Genomic DNA, 14475 nt, shown 5'->3' on the forward strand with positions numbered 1-14475 from the left:
AGTCAATAAAGCAGAAGTAGATGTTTTTCTGGAACTCTCTTGCTTTTTCAGTGATCCAACGGATGTTGGCAATTTGATCTCTGGTTCCTTTGTCTTTTCTAAATCCACCTTGAACATCTGAAAGTTCATGGTTCATGTACTGTTGAAGCCTGGCTTGGAGAATTTTGAGCACATGATTGGCCAAAAGGAGATGGAGACACTCAGCCCATGGCTAAGGCTTTGATGTTTCTTATATGTGTACTCAGTTGCTCAGTCACGTCCAACTCTTTGTCACCCCATGGACGTTGCCTGCCAGGCTCCTCTGTCCATGGGATTCTCCAGGCAAGAATACTGGTATGGGTAACCATTTCCTTCTTCAAGAGATCTTCCCAACCCAAGGATGGAACCCATGTTTCTTGCATCTCCTCCATTGGCAGGAAGATTCTTTACTGCTGCACCATCTGGAGTTAAGGCTTTAGCACATGAGTGGTAGAAAGGAGGTACAGACAAACACATAAGTCAGCCCATGACATATGGCTTTAATGTTCCTATGTGTAACTTCATTCAGTCTATGTTGAGTTCGTGCCATGCTTGATGAGATTTATAGACAAGTGTGACAGCCCTGGCCTCCTTAGTTTCAGAAGATAGAAGAGCATGTGTTGTAATGCAGGGTTATATAATGTGGAGAGAGACTGGGGGGAGGCAGGAGTGGGCAGTGGGTTGATGATCAGAGAATCTTTCCCAGAAGAGGTGATATCAGAACAGGATTTTGTAGGCAAGGCAGGGCAAACCAAGGAAAGGGAGCTATTTGCATCTCAAAGCAGATAGTTTGGAACACTACTTGTAGGGTGTAGAATACTACTTGCAGGGTGTGGAATGTGGGCACCAAAGCAACAGGAGAAGCAGAGGTCAGACCAGGGGATCATAGTACCATGAAGAGGAATGTAGATTTATCTTCTAAGACAGGGGTCCCCAACCTCCAGGATCTAATACCTGATGATCTGAGGTGGAGCTCATGTAATAATAATAGAAATTAAGTTCACAGTAAATGTTATGCTCTTGAATCATCCAAACTGCACCCCCACCCCCCGCCCCCGCCACATTGTAGGTGGAAACATTTTTTTCCACAAAACTGGTCCCTGGTGCCAAAAAGGTTGGGGACCACTGGTCCCCATGGGGAGCCTCTGAGGAAGCGTTATAGAAAGATCCCCTTGGCTTCAGGGAAGGTGTAGACTAATGAAGAGGCAAGATCAGAGGCCCCTGTGATATCATATACTGACCAACTGAACATGTTATGACCAGAGGCTCACAGGAACCTAGCTCTGTTTTTCCCCTAGGAGCAGTGGTTCAGGATGCATTAAGTCAGTGTTCCTGGTGAGTTTATAGAACATGCTGCTGCTAAGTCACATCAGTCGTGTCCAACTCTGTGCGACCCCATAGACGGCAGCCCACAAGGCTCCCCCGTCCCTGGGATTCTCCTGGCAAGAACACTGGAGTGGGTTGCCATTTCCTTCTCCAACGTGTGAAAGTGAAAAGTGAAAGTGAAGTCGCTCAGTCGTGTCCGACCCTCAGTGACCCCATGGACTGCAGCCTTCCAGGCTCCTCCGTCCATGGGATTTTCCAGGCAAGAGTACTGGAGTGGGGTGCCAACTACCACAAATAATAAGAATTGACTATTCTTAACTATTTGTTGAATGAATGTACTTTAACCTAAGGTACAAATTTTTACAATTTTTTAAAATTCAGTTTTTACATAGGAGTATTTCTACAAGGTCAGTGAGTTAGCTGAATGACCTTGAATAACTAATTTAACCATCTGGGGCCTTGATTTTTTTTTTTTTTTCATCTATAAAGTGGAGGTAATAACAGTGATCTCCTAAGGTGGTTGTGAGAATTAAGTTGGATAACATGCAGGAAAATACAACACAATATCATCCTATGATGGTGGTAGTGTTGTTTAGTCACTACTAAGTCTTGTCCAACTTTTTTCCAACCCCATGGACTATGGCTCACCAGATTCCTCTGTGCATAGGATTTCCCAGGCAAGAATACTGTAGTGGGTTGTCATTTCCTTCTCCACAGGATCTTCCTAACCCAGAAATCGGAGCTATGTCCCCTGCATTGGCAGGCGGGTTCTTTACCACTGAGCTACCAGGATGTCCTGTGATAGATCCTCCAAAAATGTTGGTTGAGTCCTGCCATTGGGATGGGTAGATCTCATCTGCATCTTTGCTGGGTGACCCAGGTGGATTTCTCTCCATACAGGATGTAACAATCGTATCGGCATGTGCACCTCCAGGTGGTGGCCGCAACCCTGTGACCCCTCGCTTCATCCGGCACTTCAGCATGCTCTGCCTCCCGATGCCCTCAGAGCACAGTCTGAAACAGATTTTTCAGGTGAATGTGGATTCCAATCTGGGCACAAAGGGTAAAGAAATTTTATTTGTTCCAAGGCTCACGCAATCAGCACAGCCTGTTGTGTTTCTAGGGAGCCCATCCATTCTGCCTGATCAGAAACCAGGTAAACACAGGGGCATCTGGGCAGTAGTTGATAGGCATTTGCATCATGACCTTCTGTGTTTATAGTCTCAGAGGTAGTCTTATAAATAAGGAAAGAGAGTCAGAACACCTCCCATACCTCTAAGGAAGGCTGTATTCTGGGCCCATGACTCTCAGGAGATATCATCCCCACCTAGCTCCCACTTCGGTGCTCATCTCCTCCCTGACCGCCATGTCTGTGTCCGCTTGCCCAGCAAACGCCAGCCCCAATAACCAACAAGTTCAAGCGCAGCATACCTAACCCAGAATTCATCACCCCTGCTGCCCCCACCCTCCCAAGAGAAACAACCACCGATATTTCTTCCATCTGTACAAACTTTCCCAGGAGACCACTTCTTTATCCTTTAAAATGGGTAAGTAACTGTGTCTGCCCTGTAAATGCTCAACAGAAGTGTTCATTAAGTGCATGGCATTATTCTGAATAGAACAATGAGAGACCTTGAAGCAGCATGACCAAGCCGAGTATGTCATGCCAACTATTAATAGCAAAGATGCTTAGAGGAGACAGCCGGTGAGCCGAGTCCTGCAGGGTGAAATTGACAGAGAGGATCAGAAACACACTGGTGAATGTGGTCACAGAGGCCAGAAGTGGTAATGTGGGCATCCAGGTAAGTTAAGACAGGTGACTGGTCAGGAGAAACTGGCTTTGGTGACCATAGCCCAGGAGTCAGAGAGGCAGTGATGCTGGCGTTAACCAGCCTCTACATTTACCAGCATCTTCCTCTCCTTCCAATGGGGCCTTCTTAGAGGAGAGAAAGGACCAGACCCGGGACATACACAACAGTTTATAGAAAGTAGTTTTCATATTGAAATAACTTACATCCGTGGGAAATTATTTTTAATAAATTTGAAGTCATTCCAATAAGCTGTTTAGGATCTAAGGCCAAAAGGATACATGAGAAATGCCACATTTGGAAAAACTTTTAGAGAGTACTTTAGAATAGGGGAGGATGGGAGCTTATCTCCCATAATTAAGCAACAAGTAAAAAACGTGACAAGAAGCAGGTAACAGGGACCAATACAGGTATCAGGAGACTTTTAACCCCCTCTTTTTGTTGAGTACCTTTCTGTATATATTCTAGTCTGAAACGAGTGATTCACAACCATGCTGTCCTAACACACCCTTGTGATATGATCAGTGGTGAGGGAATGTCCCAAGTAATTTATGCCTGATGATAAAGTACTGAATTTGCAAATTGTTTTACATTTTAATAAATTCAAGCAATTCAGAGTTATCCCAACAACAACAACAAAAGACATTTTAAACTCATTCCAAAATGCTTTCTTGGGTGGGAAGAAGATAAGAGTCTGGGCTCCTGGAAATCAAATTGATCCGAACCCTCAGCCTCCTGCCTCTGCCTGTAGGAATGTTACATCCACAGAAATATGTCACTTACAGGAGCATAAGCAAATACGTCACAGCTGAAAATGAGCAGCAATTACTTCTTCCTACTGTAACCTAGAGGCTAGTATTTAAAACTCGCACTAACCAAGGCCACAATGGAAATGCAAAGCAGCAAAATTGAGATTCTGGGGGCCACTAAGTTGGACTGTATTCACATGGGAACATGTGTTTTCCTCATTACCAGAATGGACTGGATATTTTATCTGTAGAAGAAAGGACTTGGATTCCAAGCTTTCTTTTTAATCACAACCCATCTAAGCAGAGTTCAAGAGTTCACAGTCCACCTTTCCTGTCCTTTGTGTGGAGGAGAAGGAACTTGGGGATAAACAAGAATTGAAAAAAGCAAAATCAACAAGTAAAAGTAAATTTGTTGATAGCAACATAAATAAACTGATTTATGTTTACTACATAAAAGAAACCTATGAGTCTAATAGTATATGTATCAGATCAGATCAGATCAGTCACTCAGTCGTGTCCGACTTTTTGCGACCCCATGAATCACAGCACGCCAGGCCTCCCTGTCCATCACCAACTCCTGGAGTTCACTCAGACTCAAGTCCATCAAGTCAGTGATGCCATCCAGCCATCTCATCCTCTGTCGTCCCCTTCTCCTCCTGCCCCCAATCCCTCCCAGTATCAGAGTCTTTTCCAATGAGTCAACTCTTCGAATGAGGTGGCCAAAGTACTGGAGTTCCAGCTTTCGCATCATTCCTTCCAAAGAAATCCCAGGGCTGATCTTCAGAATGGACTGGCTGGATCTCCTTGCAGTCCAAGGGACTCTCAAGAGTCTTCTCCAACACCACAGTTCAAAAGCATCAATTCTTCGGCGCTCAGCCTTCTTCACATATATAATATATAATATGCTTATATTTATGTTTTTAATTGTCTCTTAGTTCTAAAACAATCAGTAATATCACAACTTTCTTGAGAGTCTATTTTAAGTTAGTTAAACAACACATATATGCAGGGAGATACCCATTAACAATGGGTCATAATTTGGATTATGTACAGTTGTAGGTGAATCAAGAACCATGGTTCACACACATTTTAGTTGTTTATCTGCTGGAATTTTTGTGCAAAAATATGCATCACTATATATTCTGAAGGTAAATTGAATAGCATACAACAGATTAAATTGATAATGTCACTAAATTAGATGTAAATTCTTTTTTTTTTTTTTTTTGGCCACTTGGCATCTGGGATCTTAGTTCCCTGACCAGGGATCAAACCCACACCCCCTGCACTGGAAATGCAGAGTCTTAACCACTGAACCATTAGGGAGGTCCCTGAACTTAGTTGTAAATTCTAATTAGAAAGATATAACAGCAGTGATTAAAAGCCATGATCAACTCCATAAAACATTACTAATGTCCTCATGACAAATCCATCTTTCCTTAAACTGTGGAAATTCTGTCTTTGTCTTGTATGAATATTCTCAGTAAAACTTTTAAAAGTTGGCAAACATGTCATATAAGCCAGATCTTTGGACAGAATACCAAGCTGTGATCCTCAGTAAACTCGATAGCCACCTGATAGTTTTAATTTATGAATATCAGTTTAATAGCCCTTCATTCATTCACTAAAGAAATACTTGATGAGTATCAACCATGCACCAGATGTTGGTACATCACTTTAAGCAAAACAGATGCCACCCCTGTCCTCATAGATCTTCTACCATAGAGACAGATAATACAGATAAATGAACTAACATATATGTAATTATAAATATATACTTTATATATATATAACTGTACTTGCATATATACAACTATATTCATATGTAAAATACTATATTTGTATACATACAACTGTTGCTGTTCAGTCGCTAAGTCATGTCCTACTATTTGCAACCCATGAACTGCAGCACCCCAGGCTTCCCTGTCCTTCACTGTCTCCCTGAGTTTGCTCAAACTCATGTCCATCGAGTCAGTGAAAGTGAAAGAGAAGTTGCTCAGTCGTGTCCAACTCTTTGTGACCCCATGGACTGTAGCCTGCCAAGCTCCTCCATCCATGAGATTTTCCAGGCAAGAATACTGGAGTGGGCTGCCATTTCCTTCTCCAGAGGATCTTCCTACTGCAGATAGGACTGCAGTAGGACTTTATTGTTTATCCCTTTTATAGACAGTAATTCATATATGCTGATCCCAAGTGCCTGATTTGTGAAAAGTGTTAGTTGCTCAGTCGTGTCCAACTCTTTGCGACCCTGGACTGTAGCCCACCAGACTCCTCTATCTCTGGATTCTCCAGGCAAGAGAATCCAGAGAATCCACTGGAGTGGGTAGCCATTCCCTTCTCCAGTGGATCATCCCAACCCAGGGATCAAACCCAGGTCTCCTGCACTGCAGGCGAATTCTTTACTGTCTGAGCCACCAGGGAAGCCCAAATGCCTATTTCACCCCTTTCTCCAGAAAAGAAGACTTTTAACACCCACATATCCTTGCACTGGAATTTGATCAGATCTGGAGTATTTGAAAGATAAATTTTGGTTAAAAACATTCCAACTCTCTTATGTTACATTTCTGATTCTAGGCCATCTTAAACGGCTTCCTGAATGACTTCACACCAGCTGTAAAGCAAACTGCATCCAACATTGTGGAAGCCTCAGTTGAAATCTACAACAGGATGAGTGTTGATCTTCTGCCAACACCAGCCAAGTCTCATTACGTCTTTAACTTGAGGGATTTATCTAAATGTGTGCAAGGTAGTGTATGGAACTCTCGTTCCCTGGCCTGCACCCTCCTTCCATTTCCATTCACCCACACATCCCTGCGTAAAAGTGTATGTACATGGGTGTCTGAGATTTGCCTGGAAATTCCATTACAGTATCCCTGGTTTAGTCACCCTCCACCCCCACCCTTCACTGACTGCTCCACAACTTTCCTCAAACCACCATCCCATTTCTCACTCCCAGCTGGTGGCCTGTCTTCTTTTTCACTGAAGGAAAAAAAAAAAATAGAATCAAACCAGAAGGGGCTCCTCTTCCAAATCTCCCAGACACCCTGCCCCTGCCTTCTCTCCCACTGCAGTGGTTCAGCTGTCCCTGCCCCTAATATATGCCAACAGCCTCCATGGTACTGAACCCATACCCTCCTGCTGACTCTAGGATTTTGCTTTATACGTCCCCCTTCTCTTCTGCATTGTCAGTACTTCTTCTTCTATCAGATCATCCCTAACAGCATACGATTCTGCTATAATACCTCCCATCTTAAAAGACACAGTTCTCTTGGGACTTCCCTGAATGTCCAATGGTTAAGACTCTGCCTTCCAGTGCAGGGAATGTGGGTCCTATCCCTGGTCAAGGAACTAAGATTCTACATGCCACAGTGGTGTGGCCAAAATTGTTTTAAAAATAAAATAAGCTACGAAGATATTAAAAATAATAATAATAGTTCTCTTTAGGCCCCCATATCCCCCTTCTGCTACCCTCCTCATTTGCGCTGATAATGTGTCCCCAGTTTTGCTTTCAAAAAATGAGGTCACAATGACTATATGTATATATCCAACTACCCATTTCCTTTAGTGTGGGATAAAGTTGAACTTACGGATTTTCTCATTAATTAAACTATCACTAGATATTCCACAATTGTAGAGTTTTTCTTTTCTCCCTTTCTGAAAAAACAGGTATTCTTCAGTGTGACCCAGGAACAATAAGAGAAGAAATACAGATCTTCAGACTCTTCTGCCATGAATGTCAAAGAGTCTTCCATGATCGTTTGATTAATAATGAAGATAAGCACTATTTCCATGCTATTTTGACAGAGATGGCCAGTAAATATCAATGTTTATATCAATCTATCCTTCTTTATTTACTTAGGTTTTTTCAGGGGTTATTTTTATTGTTTTAGTAGAAAAACAATTTGTTTTCTAATCCTAGCCATTAGATGACCAAGGAGACACAATTTGGTTTCTAAAATGAGCAAAATAAATTGTAATCATTCATTAGTATAAGTTTTTTCTTTGATGACCTGCATATATAACAACATGTGAATTATTATGAAAATCATTTTATTGAAATTCAGAAAGGATTAATATTCCTAATTCAGCACAGAATTTTAAGTAGAAGAGGGAAAGTAGAAAACAAACAGCATTTTGTCAGGTAAGAAGCCAGGATACTTCTAAAGTATTTATTTATTAATATGTATTCATATCTGTTGTTTAATAAAAATGATTATTAATAGTAAATATTCATAATCTTAAATTCAAGAGATTATCAATCAAACCAAAGTGGTGTGGTGTTAACATGGGCTTTCTCTCAGTTTCATGAGGATTAATTAGGCTTCTAAGTAAAGTACCAGAGGTAGTTATTGTGTGTATCTTACCATTAATACCCTGCATTCAAGCTAATCATTATATTAAAAATTGATTTTATTTTTTGAATAGACAAACATTTTGGAATTGCTATAGGCCTGGAATATTTTTTGACTAGGCCCATCATATTTGGAGATTTCATTAAGGTAAGTAAGTGTGTTGTAGTGACTTGACTACATTTGAAATTTATAAAACATTTACTGTTTTCTAGTTCAAGTTCATATTCTACAGGAGCTTTGCCCATGTGAAGATTCAAGACCTAGACTAGGGGTGGGGGGTGGTCAGCAAACTATGGTCCATAGTCCAAATCCACTCACCACTCATTTTTGTAAATGAAGTTCTATAGGAACACAAGACCCATTTGACTCTGTCTTATTTATCTGGTTGCTTTCTAATGACCAAACAGACTGAAGTGCTAGCAACAGTTACTATATGACCTGCAAAGCCTAAAATATTTACTATATGGCTCTTGAGAGAAAAAGATTGCTGACTTCTGATCTAGTTACATTCATTTTGATAATAGTGATTCAGAGACTGAATTATCAGGTATTCCATTTGAAAGGAAGCAAAGAAGTTTAGTCTCTTAACTCAGAACTGGAATTCTCTTACCATATTCTATGTAGCTCTTCAGACTCTGCTAAGATATTTCCAGTGATGAGAAGCTAATTAGTTAGCAGTTAGCTAGCTAGTTAGTTAGCCTTCTTCATTTCAGGGTAGCTCTAATTAGTAGCAAAATTTTCCTTTTACTAAGTGCTTCAATCCTGGGTGTTCATTGGAAGGATAGATGTTGAAGCTGAAACTCCAATACTTTGGCCACCTGATGCAAAGAGCTAACTCATTTGAAAACACCCTGATGCTGGGAAAGATTGAGGGCAGGAGGAGAAGGGGATGACAGAGGATGAGTTGGTTGGATGGCATCACCAACTCAATGGACATGAGTTTGGGTAAACTCCAGGAGTTGGTGATGGACAGGGAGGCCTGGTGTGCTGCAATTCATGGGGTCGCAAAGAGTCGGACACAACTGAGCGACTGAACTAAAGTGCCTCAAGTCTGTCCCCCCTAATAACATCTACATGTAGGCCCTAATTTTACCTTCTAGACCCACCTAGAATATACTTCTTATAGGTGAGTAATCTTAGTCTAGGTTAAAAGACTTCTATCTAACTAACTACCGTACCTATGTTGACAGGTAGCCATCTTGTTTTACCAAGACGACTCTTGCTTGGGCACACACAACACTACTAGTGTGTCTAAGAAAGCAAGGGCCATGTCTGCTTAGTTCAACTTAAATCCTGTTTCCTACACAGAGCTGCAGCAGTGGCTCTCAACCAGTGGTGTTTTAAACAAATGAATGGATTCATCTTTATATTATATTTATGCAATATCTCACCACTCTGGTAACCCTAGACAACAAAAAATGGTAATAATAAACAATTTATTCTATGCACTATATATATTTAATATTTCTTTTTAAAAGTTTAAAGCTTATTTTCAGGTGGTGATTATATTTCCTATGTGTTTCTAATGGTGGTATTATCAAATGGGAAAATGAAGCAAAGCAAAGAGCAGCTGGACTCTTCTTCCATTGCCTATGTGTATTTTAGTCAAAGATTTCAAAAGAAAATGTCCCCAGGACAGTTGCTATGGCAAAGACAATAAATTATCAATAGGTCCAAACAGGAACTCAGTGCCCTATAGTTTGTACCGAATATCATTCTCAATGATTTATTTAAACAAATGACTAGTATGTAAAAACTACATATAGTTCTAGCATGATTTTTTAATAAACAGTCTGCCAACCTAATTTTCAACCATTTCACTTTTCTGATGTCAACAGCTTAGGAGCAAAAGTATGAAACCAGAGTTAAGTTAAATGAGAGAGAAGTGAGAAATTTTTTTAAATTATTTCTGAACTTTTGTGTGAATTTTATTGCAAAGATCATTTGAAATTCCAATGTCTCACTTGAAGCTGCTGCTGCTAAGTCACTTCAGTCATGTCTGACTCTGTGCAACCCCATAGACGGCAGCCCACCAAGGCTCCCCCGTCCCTGGGATTCTCCAGGCAAGAACACTGGAGTGGGTTGCCATTTCCTCCTCCAGTGCATGAAAGGGAAAAGGGAAAGTGAAGTCACTCAGTTGTATCTGACTCTTAGCAAAGAGGTTGAGTTAAATTAATTTTTCAGTTAACCATGAATATCTGAGTTGCTTTAATCCCATTTCCTTCATTTTAGAGCCCTGCTAGCATATATAAACAAATGATTAAATAGAAATAGAAATAATGACCCCTCCTAAGGTTATGTATATTATATATGTTTATACATCAGAATTGATCCAACTTGGTTCTTATCCAATAAATCGTCTTCTAGTTTGGAGCAGATAGATCTGACCGGATTTATGATGACATGCCTGATATGGAGAAAATCGCAAATGTTCTACAGGACTATCTTGATGATTATAACCTTATAAACCCCAAAGAAGTAAAGCTGGTGTTCTTCCAGGATGCTATAGAGCATGTTTCAAGGTAAAGTGCCATCAAGTACCCAATAATGCATTGATCCATTTTCTTTTATATTAAAAGGTAAGGATTAAGTTATACAAACTCTTAAAATTGACTGCTAGATGGACAAAGGTCTATTACCAAATCTTGCTATAACTTAAAAGTTATTTTTGATATCTTTAAAATATGTATGGCATGAACTTTGTATGCAATCTCGAAAGTCATTATTTTTGCAAAATATTAATAGATTGCTTTTGTTTTGAAAATATCCTGTCTCATTGCAAAACAATTTTTAAAACCTAAATGTGGTTTACAGAAATATACAGAGTAGCCAGGCTGATTTAACATGCATGCCTAAAGAAATAGGAGATTTTGCTTTGTTTGTAGCAAAACGAGTCAAATGCAAGGACCGTAGATTCCATCTGCTTATGAGTCGGACTCATACCCACTGCAGGTATCCTGTGAGGGTCATCCCTAATGTCTAGGTATCGAGTCTGAATATCTGCAGTCCTTGGGGCACACACAACTTTTTGAAGTGGCTCTTGTCGTATTGAACAATTCTGAAATTGTAAATATGTGTTAAAAATGTTAAAATGACAAGGTTATACTGTATAGCACAGGGACTTATATTCAACATCCTGTGACAAACCATAATGGAGAAGAATATACAGGTGTGTGTATAACTGAGTCACTTTGCTCTACAGAAGAAATAAACACAAAATTGTCAATCAACTGTACTTCAATAAAAAAATTTTTTAAGTGTTTGAATGACCCTTCAAAGGTAAGTTAAGATCTGCTCCCCATAACTTCTGATACTCCATCTTCTGGAGCAGTATTAATGATACCAATGGCACTGAGTGTGACTATAAACCATGATATGGAATATCTCATTTAACTTCGGTAACACTTATCTGTGGCTCAATATCATGATCTTTCTAAATATAAGGCTCAGAGAATGTTCCAATGGTCTGATGCTATATAATAATCCACTGTAATACTTAGTAGCTTCATTTTTCTCATTATTTCTCATGGGTCCCAGCCATTCTCCCCTGGGATCTCTCACACAATTGCAGTCAGACTCCGCCTAGAACTCTCTGCCTCCATGTTGACTCCACTGTCTCTGCATGGGCATCATGAGAGTGTTGGGACTTCTTACACGGTAACTCAGGGCTCCAAAGGCTTGTGCCCCAAAAGACTACCAGGCTGAAGGCAAATGGCCTTTCACAACACAGCCTTGGGAGTTACTCAGCATTGCTTCTGCCATACTCTTATCAGGCCAAAGATTCATACAGATTCACAAGACACGATCAGAGACTCTACCTGTTTGTAGAGTCAAAGCAAGTAGAATCAGGAACATTACTGCAGCCAGTTTTGGATAATATTTTGTGTCACAGAGAGATTAAGTCCATTGTCCCAAGCCCTCTTGCTGGTGAGTGGCAGGCTGAAGATCATAAGCAGTGTTTCCGGTTTCCCAGGTGGTTCAGTGGAAGAGAACCTGCCTGCCAATGCAGGAGGAGGGTTGGGAAGATCCCCTGAAGAAGGAAATGGCAACTGGCAAGAAGGAAATGGCCCACTCCAGTATTCTTGCCTGGAGAATTCCATGGACAGAGGAGCCTGGCCAGCTTTAGTACATGGGGTGCAAAGAGTCAGACACAACTTAGTGACTGAACAACACCAGCCTCTAGCTGGCCAGTGATAGGCTACAGGAATTGTAACCAGTGCTTAGATTCTAGCTTCACTGGTAGATGCCTCGGCCCAAAATGGATCCACTCTTTTTCATAACAGTTCCTCCAAATACTTGAAAATCATTACCAAGCTCCTCTTAGCTTCACTTTCTCCAGGCACAATTATGCCAGACTTTTCACAGTTTCCTACTAGCAATTATTTCCAGTCTTCAACATACTGAGCCCTTTATCATTTTTCAATGTTTCACTTAACATGTGATACCCAGATTTGATGTAGCATTCTGTGGAATAAGCTGTGCAAAATGTGTGTGAGGGCCAGGTTTCCCATAGGCTACTACCATGGAAGACAACAATTGCTTTGTTTGTTTCCCTCGTCAACTATATTTTAGTATTAGACCGTATTAAGATTGACAAATCTCCAGAATTTTTTTTCTATAACCATAAGCAAGCCAAGTCTTTTGTGCTTCCCATACTTCTGCTATTTAATTAACTCTAATTCAAAGATTCATGTTCATCACAGCTCAAGGGTTGTAAAACACAATAGTTTATCATTGGGTTGTCAAGATACCACTCGCTTCCCATCTGCCCCCTGCCAAAATACCCACACGCTTTCTCCTAACAACTTTTATTCCCATGGCTCAGGCAATCCCTAAGCCTGAAAGAAAATAAACTAACAGCAGAATCCTGGTCTGAGAAACTTCCTGAAGAATAGACCAGATGATAGGAAAAGTCAGTTTAATTATATTTATAACCTCTCTTACTTTCATGAATGGGAATCACCAGGCTACTTAAAGTTTGCTTAAATTATTACAGAAGGAAATTAAAAACCATTTGTAGAATGGGGGAGATTTGGTTTTCTGATAAAAAGGACTGCCATGTGAATAACGATGTAGATGTTTTCTCTAGAGAGGACTGGTAGTTAGGAATTAGAGGAAATAAGAGCCTTCAAACACCTACTGCTGATTAGCAATGAACAGGGCTTCCATGGTGGGAAGCAGTTTGGGGGCAAATACCAAATTTTCAGTTATATAACAGATAGTACATATCCATTTGTTAACATTCTAGGCTTTTGTTGCATTGAATAACTGAATAAAAGCTTTCTCAACTCAGAAAAAATTAGAACTGACTTCAGAGCCTGTGCTTTCAAAGAGCAGTTTGCATCAGACAATTTATACATTCAGTCAGTTCAGTTCAGTCGCTCAGTCGTGTCCGACTCTTTGAGACCCCATGAATTACAGCACGCCAGGCCTCCCTGTCCATCACCAACTCCCGGAGTTGGTCCATCACCAACTCAAACTCACGTCCATCGAGTCAGTGATGCCATCCAGCCATCTCATCCTCTGTCGTCCCCTTCTCCTCCTGGCCCCAATCCCTCCCAGCATCAGAGTCTTTTCCAATGAGTCAACTCTTCGCATGAGGTGGCCAAAGTACTGGAGTTTCAGCTTTAGCATCACTCCTTCCAAAGAACACCCAGGATCCATCTCCTTTAGAATGGACTGGTTGGATCTCCTTGTAGTCCAAGGGACTCTCAAGAGTCTTGTCCAACACCACAGTTCAAAAGCCTCAATTCTTCAGCGCTCAGCTTTCTTCACAGTCCAACTCTCACATCTATACGTGACTACTGGAAAAACCATAGCCTTGACTAGACGGACCTTTGTTGGCAAAGTAATGTCTCTGCTTTTGAATATGCTATCTAGCTTGGTCATAACTTTCCTTCCAAGGAGTAAGCATCTTTTAATTTCATGGCTGCAGTCACCATCTGCAGTGATTTTGGAGCCCCAAAAAATAAAGTCTGACACTGTTTCCACTGTTTCCCCATCTATTTGCCATGAAGTGATGGGACCAGATGCCATGATCTTAGTTTTCTCAATGTTGAGCTTTAAGCCAACTTTTTTACTCTCCTCTTTCATTTTCATCAAGAGGCTTTTTAGTTCCTCTTCACTTTCTGCCATAAGGGTGATGTCATCTGCATATCTGAGGTTATTGATATTTCTCCCAGCAATCTTGATTCCAGCTTGTGCTTCTTCCAGCCCAGCGTTTCT

At 40.8% G+C, this 14475-nt stretch overlaps 1 protein-coding gene across 1 annotated transcript in view; it reads left to right on the plus strand.

Moving 5' to 3' along the window:
• The window catches only part of DNAH6 (dynein, axonemal, heavy chain 6), a 280222-nt gene that overhangs the window by 147918 nt on the left and 117829 nt on the right, over positions 1-14475 (plus strand). The window contains exons 42-46 of the mRNA XM_010862179.1: positions 2245-2376; positions 6473-6644; positions 7565-7711; positions 8324-8397; positions 10618-10772. Coding sequence (XP_010860481.1) covers positions 2245-2376; positions 6473-6644; positions 7565-7711; positions 8324-8397; positions 10618-10772 — 680 coding nt within the window. The remainder of the gene's footprint in view (positions 1-2244; positions 2377-6472; positions 6645-7564; positions 7712-8323; positions 8398-10617; positions 10773-14475) is intronic.

The sequence above is a fragment of the Bison bison genome, unplaced genomic scaffold, assembly GCF_000754665.1.
Source record: "Bison bison bison isolate TAMUID 2011002044 unplaced genomic scaffold, Bison_UMD1.0 scf7180017864480, whole genome shotgun sequence".
Taxonomy (NCBI): Eukaryota; Metazoa; Chordata; class Mammalia; order Artiodactyla; family Bovidae; genus Bison; species Bison bison.